Here is a 3,773-nt window from a genome sequence, read left to right on the forward strand (position 1 = left end):
ATAACAACTCAATGCACTAGCTTACTTAGCATCTAAGTCATCTCGTTCAAAGGGGCAAAGAACGATTAACCTTTCATATTAGCGTCCATATTATAAAGATTTAATACTAAGACAAGAATGAACATCTATAGCTGTATTACCTTTAACTACAAGGCTAACTTACATTTCAAAAACCACTAGATTTCTCAGGTGACTGAAGAATGTTTGCCAGAAACCAAAATGTTCGACCAAGAAGATAGTCCAAGACTTCCAGATCTGACAGTTTCTACAACAAAGTAAAATAACATGCAAACTCAGAGTAAAAAAATTTAATGGTCTATCTAAAGAAAAGGGTTGAAGCTAGGCAATTTAATGGGCTCGCTTCTACAACTTAAATAACACATCGTCTGATTCAAAAACAAATTGTCTAAACTCTAACCATCGGTGCAAAATCCAAACTTCAAAACATTCTCCCAATCTCTGCTAAGAACATTTCTTTCTAAAATATGAAGGTACACAATATCGAAGAAAGGAATGCAAGGAAGCACTACATGGGTAACTAAAAACTCCAAAAACGAACAGCTGCATCACCAACAGCTTTCTTTCGGTTCTAGTGCAAATGCTTATTCTTCATCCTCCTCGTCACCATCACCACCTGAAGCCTTCTTGGCAGCAGCCTTTTGGTTCTTTCTCTTCACTCTTCCAGGGCGTCCGCCACCAAAAGGACTGGTTAGGGAGAAGTCAATGTGCTTCTGAGAGTCCAATCTGACCATAAACGAAGGAACATTCACCACTTGCCTTCCAACTCTGCAATGCAGTTCATGTTAGTCTGGTTAACTTCATTGCTGTGCACAAAAGTAAACAAAGATCCAATAGTTCATAATGCACAACTACTTTGTTAAATATACAAACTAGGAGTCCATGGGGTGGAGTTCTTTTTTTTTGGGGGGGGGGGGGGGACCCCAAATAATGATCTTTGCCAAGTGTGAATCTGATATGTACTGCTAAGAGAAGATAGGCTACGCCCAAGCTTCCAAAGATCCTTTAATCTATCACCACGCTTAGCCATCAATGCAAAATACACCTCTACCATCTTTCTGCGAACTTGGAGGTCTTATAACAAGTGAAATGTACAAATAAACATTTGGCTCCTAGAAACCTAACAATTTAGAGCTCTGAAACACATCTATGAAGATTATAAATGAAACGATTAAATAGGACCTATAATAAAGCAATGTGAAAAGATTAAACAAATCCTTACCAAAATCATCCTAGTTTGCAAACACAGTTTAACGTTCAACCAAGATTCAATATTGGAAAACTAGCAGTACAAAGAGCTCTCCGTGTTAATATTGCTCAACTTTGACTATTGACAGAGAAGATCACAGAATTACTTGCTAACAAGTATTTCTTGTTCTGCAATTTGGACTAGAAATTCCTATTCTATTATTGAGAAATATCAGTGAGAATATGAGACTTCTCTTTATTTTATTTTTTTTAGAAGGGATTCCTCATTGACATCAGCATTGCATGAGCCTGACCAACCCATAGGGAAAGCTAAAAATACTTCACAAAGCCAAGAATACAAGGAGGACAACTATCTACTAAGCACTTCTGCCAAAATAGGTATTCTAAATCAGACACAAGTGCTAAACGTCTTTCGACAAAATTTAAACAACTGAAAAAATGCATGCTAGCAAACACCTCAAAAGTAAGGGTAAAAGTGCAGCTTATATTTTAAAAAGTTGTAACTAAAAAAGATAATCCATTTTTACCTGATATGCCTTTGCCTAATGAGCACTCTAGCATGGTGGATTGACTTAGCCATGCCAGTCTTGAAGACAAGGGTTTGCAGACGACGCTCAAGGAAGTTCTCAACAGTGAGTGACAAGACATAATCGAGTTTGTTCTGGCTCTCATCCAGCAAACCATACCTGTTCATCCTCCTCAAGAGTGCTTCACCTTCAAAAATACGACGTGGATCTTTCTCATCAAGGGTCAGAAGCATTCTTGCAGCATTCCTGATACGGCTCAAAGCATACTGGACTCTCCACAGCTCCCTCTTGCACCTCAGTCCATACTCTCCAACAAGCTTCAACTCTGCATCCAATCTCTCCTTCTCAAAGGGACGTCGAGGTTTCTTAAAGGTCTTCCCATCTGATTACACACCAGAGTCGCAAATCAACATAGGCTTAAAAACCCTTTTTAGTTTGTGATATACCAGTAACGTCTGCCCAATCCCCCAAAAACCCCAAAACCCCACCCACCCCTCAAAAAAGAGGAGCTACCAGCCTAATAAGCTGAGACTGCTGATCTGGTTTCCCACTGTAAAGGAAAGAGTAATACAATACAACCAAACAAAGAGTTCTAAATTTAGAGAGTCTACTCTTGTTTTTAGGGAAATTTCAAAATGAAATCTTTTAACCAAACTATTGGATTTCTTACTGTACTGTGGGAACTGTCACTTAAGCTGAAAATACCATCACACTACACCTAAACGTTAAAAATGAAACAGAATGATTAGCAAGCCTTCAACTTTTCTGTTTTTGATAACACTTTATTCATTAGCAAATAAGAAGAAATCAACTAGTGTTTTTTGCTCCACTAGGATATGAACCTGAAATCTCTTGGTTCTCCTCCCATTTCACTGACGATATTTTTACATTTTCTTGATTGGCTCTACCACTTTATCCTCAGGCCATAATACTATCAGAACAGACTTTAGCTTTGCTTATATTCAAACTACTATCAGCATTACCACAAGGTTACAGCAGTGACTACTCAAACCCTAACTTAAGTTTGATCCACTCAGCTCCATTTGGAGCTGATTTATTCCAATACTCATTAATTTATATTTTAACTCAAACTAGGGGTTTCTAACACTAAATGCTCTCCACATTTATCATTGATATACAAATTTCTAGAAAACTAAAAGATCTTTTGACAAATACAGAACTTAATAATAGGAAATGAACCAATGAGATTAAGGAAACTTACAGTTGCGGTAAAAGGCGACGTGTACCATGTTTACCGGTCGACGGCGCCGTCTTCAGATCGGCTACCTGCTGAAAATGAAAGCAGAAACTGATAGAGTTTAGAGAGACACTAGGGTTTGAATATAATGAAGTTCTGCGGCTGCCTTATATATAAATTGTCCCCAAAGCCCAACTTAAATGGGTTGTAATAGTTTGGATTTAAAATTTTCGACCCAATTGTGTGTGTAGCGGATGAAAGCATTGGCCCAAATGAGAAATTGCTGGGAGATTTGCACAAATAGTCTCGTTTATTTTCACGGGGTACCCTATTTGGACACCGCTAGTTATCTTGTAACCAGTTTTTAAAAATATTTGGACTACTACCCACTTCTGAACTATTTCAGACATGTAATATCTTCATTCTATCCACCTTTGGGGAAAAAATAAGTTTAGTCGTGATGAGCTAAACTTGGTACTATTTCCATTCTATCTATCTTATTAAATTATTTGCAAGTTTAGCCCCCATGAACTAAATATTCATATCTTTATTATATATATTAGTCTCAGAGTACGCGTAAAATGCATGTCTTCCGTTGATTACACAATAACTTTAAAAATAATGTGATTGAGTTATAGATAAAAAGTAAATAAAAAAGTATTAGTTTAATGATTATAAAATTTGTATGGAAAAATAAATTTGAAAACACATAGTTTTTAAAATCATTTGTTTAAGATAAAAATATAAATTAGATGTATAATTAGTTAATGTTATTTTAATTACTTGTACTCTTAATTTGTGAATTCACATATTTTTCTATT

The 3,773-nt window shown here is 36.3% G+C and overlaps 1 protein-coding gene across 1 annotated transcript; it reads right to left on the reverse strand.

Moving 5' to 3' along the window:
* Positions 1-299: 299 nt before the first annotated feature.
* Positions 300-3,102, reverse strand: LOC104228524 (small ribosomal subunit protein uS4y-like). Its single transcript, XM_009781006.2, has 3 exons — positions 2,977-3,102; positions 1,755-2,136; positions 300-786 (listed from the first exon to the last, which is right to left on the reverse strand). The coding sequence occupies exons 1-3, from the start codon at positions 3,002-3,004 to the stop codon at positions 603-605; spliced, it is 594 nt and encodes a 197-aa protein (XP_009779308.1). The 5' UTR covers positions 3,005-3,102; the 3' UTR covers positions 300-602.
* Positions 3,103-3,773: the final 671 nt, after the last annotated feature.

The sequence above is a fragment of the Nicotiana sylvestris genome, chromosome 10, assembly GCF_000393655.2.
Source record: "Nicotiana sylvestris chromosome 10, ASM39365v2, whole genome shotgun sequence".
NCBI classification, from domain to species: Eukaryota; Viridiplantae; Streptophyta; class Magnoliopsida; order Solanales; family Solanaceae; genus Nicotiana; species Nicotiana sylvestris.

Coding starts and splice junctions, on each gene's coding strand:
- LOC104228524 (XM_009781006.2), bottom strand. CDS start 3,004: ATGGTACACGTCGCCTTTTACCGCAACT. Junction 2,137..2,976: donor CGTCGCCTTTTACCGCAACT/GTAAGTTTCCTT, acceptor GTGTGTAATCAG/ATGGGAAGACCTTTAAGAAA. Junction 787..1,754: donor ATTAGGCAAAGGCATATCAG/GTAAAAATGGAT, acceptor ACTGCATTGCAG/AGTTGGAAGGCAAGTGGTGA.